This window comes from Mandrillus leucophaeus, unplaced genomic scaffold (assembly GCF_000951045.1).
Source record: "Mandrillus leucophaeus isolate KB7577 unplaced genomic scaffold, Mleu.le_1.0 Scaffold118, whole genome shotgun sequence".
Taxonomy (NCBI): Eukaryota; Metazoa; Chordata; class Mammalia; order Primates; family Cercopithecidae; genus Mandrillus; species Mandrillus leucophaeus.
Window position 1 is genome coordinate 3,952,142 of NW_012100098.1, and position 2,391 is coordinate 3,954,532.

Genomic DNA, 2,391 nt, shown 5'->3' on the forward strand with positions numbered 1-2,391 from the left:
TTTAATTTTTAGTAGAGACAGGGTTTCACCATGTTGGCCAGGCTGGTCTTGAACTCCTGACCTCAGGTGATCCACCTGCCTCAGCCTCCCAAAATGCTGGGATTACAGGTGTGAGCTATTGCACCCAGCTGTTTTGTTGTTGTTGTTGTTGTTTGTATTTTTAGTAGAGACGGGATTTCACTATGTTGTCCAGGCTGGTCTTGAACTCCTGACCTCAAGTGATCCGCCCACCTCAGCCTCCCAAAGTGCTGGGATTACAGGTGTGAGCCACCATGCCTGGCCTGAAACAGTGTTCTTCCTACAAATCAATAAGAAAAAAAAAAAAAAAAGAAACATAAAAGTGGGCAAAGGGTATAAATGCTCAAAAGTATAAAACTCCTAGAAGATAACATAGGAGAAAATGTAGATGGCATTGGGTTTGGTGATTCCTTTTTAGATATAACACCAAAGGTATAATCCTATGAAAGAAATAATTGATAAAGGTTGACTTCATTAAAATGAAAATTTTCTGCTTTGCAAAAGACACTGTCAAGAGAACGAAAAATTAAGCTACAGACTGGGAGAAAATATTTGCAAAAGACATAAGTACTATTAACCAAAATAAACAAAAAACTCTTAAAACTCGACAATACGGAAACAAAGTACCCTATTTTTAAAAAATGGGCCATTTTGTTTACTTGATCTGAAAGAAGATAAAATAAAAAATTTAAAATGGGCCAAATACCTTAACAGACACCTTACCAAAGATGATGTACAGATGGTGGACAGGCGTGGTGGCTGATGCCTGTAATCCCAGCACTTTGGGAGGTGAGGCGGGCAGATCACGAGGTCAGGAGATTGAGACCAGCCTGACCAACATGGTGAAACCCAGTCTCTACTAAAAATACAAAAATTAGCCGGGCGTGGTAGCACGTGCCTGTAATCCCAAATACTCAGGAGTCTGAGGCAAGAGAATCCTTGAACCCGGAAGGCAGAGGTTGCAGTGAGCTGAGATCATGCCACTGCACTCCAGCCTGGGCGATAGAGTGAGACTCCATCTCAAAAAAAAAAAAAGATGTACAGGTGGCAAATATGTATATGAAAAATGCTCTAGGCCTACACAGTGGCTCATATCTTTAAACTCAGAGCTTTAGGAGGCCCAGGCAGGGAGATCACTTGAGGCCAGGAGTTCGAGACCACCTTGGCAACTCTTGTCTCTGCTAAAAATTATTATTATTATTTATTTTTTGAGATGCTGTCTCGTACTGTCTCCCGGTCTGGAGGGCAATGGTGCGATCCCGGCTCACTGCAACTTCCGCCTCCCAGGTTCAAGCGATTCTTCTGCCTCAGCCTCCCAAGTAGCTGGGACTACAGGCACCCGCCACCACGCCCAGCTAATTTTTCATATTTTTAGTAGAGATGGGGTTTCACCATGTTGGCCAGGCTGGTCTTGAACTCCTGAGCTCGTGATCCACCCGCCTCGGCCTCACAAAGTGCTGGGATTACAGGCGTGAGCCACCACGCTCAGCCTTTATTTTAGACTTAATTTTTGAAAAATTGCTATCATTTTTTGAGACTGGGTCTCACTTTGTTGTCCAGGCTAGAGTAAAGTGGTACAATCATGGCTCACTGCAGTCTCAAACTCCGGGACTCAAGTGATCCTCCCACCTCAGCCTCCTGAGTAGCTGGGACTACAGGTGTGTGCCATGGACCTGGCTAACTTTATTTTTAATTTTTTTATAGAGATGGGATTCCATTTTTGCCCAGTCTGGTCCTCAACTCCTGGACTTAAGCAACTCAAGCAATTCTCCAGCCTTGGCCTCCCAGAGTGCCAAGATTATAGGCATGAGCCACTGTGTCTGGCCGAATTTTTTTTTTTTTCTTACCCATTTTTTTTTTTTTTTTAAAGTAGTCAGCATTTAATGAATCTCCCTCCATGTGACCTCAAGCCACCAGGACACAGGCCCCCCCAACACCCTTAATCTTCTCCTCAGCTCTTCTGCTGAAGAATTTGGCCTTCACGATGACAGGCTGCTTTGGGAGCTTTCCTTTTCCCAGAACTTTGAAGTAGCCCGATCGCACCACATCAATAATGGGAGCAGCCCCAGTCTTGTTTTTAGCAGCATTCACCCGTGTCTGCTCACTGACCAAAGTCCACAATTTGTCAAGGTTGACAGTTGGGCAGAAGCTCTGGTTCCTCTTTAAGTGGTAATGCCTCATACCAACTTTCCCAAAGTAGCCTGGGTGGTATTTGTCGAAGTTGATCCGGTGGTGATGCAGACCACCAGCATTACCGCAGCCTCCGGGGTGCTTCCGGTGCTTGCCTATGCAGCCGTGGCCGTGGCTCACGTGGCCCTGTAATTTCCGGGTCTTCCTCAGTCTGGATGGCATGTTGGCAGCCCAGACGAAAAA

At 45.3% G+C, this 2,391-nt stretch overlaps 1 protein-coding gene across 1 annotated transcript; it reads right to left on the reverse strand.

Annotated features, from left to right (window-relative positions):
• Positions 1-1,875: 1,875 nt before the first annotated feature.
• Positions 1,876-2,391, reverse strand: LOC105528160 (60S ribosomal protein L27a-like). Its single transcript, XM_011964774.1, has one exon. It carries the CDS (start codon positions 2,368-2,370, stop codon positions 1,924-1,926), a length of 447 nt encoding a protein of 148 aa, XP_011820164.1. The 5' UTR covers positions 2,371-2,391; the 3' UTR covers positions 1,876-1,923.

What these genes read in the sequence shown, in the direction of transcription:
- LOC105528160 (XM_011964774.1), bottom strand. Translation starts at nt 2,370, where the DNA reads ATGCCATCCAGACTGAGGAAGACCCGGAAATTACAGGGCCACGTGAGC.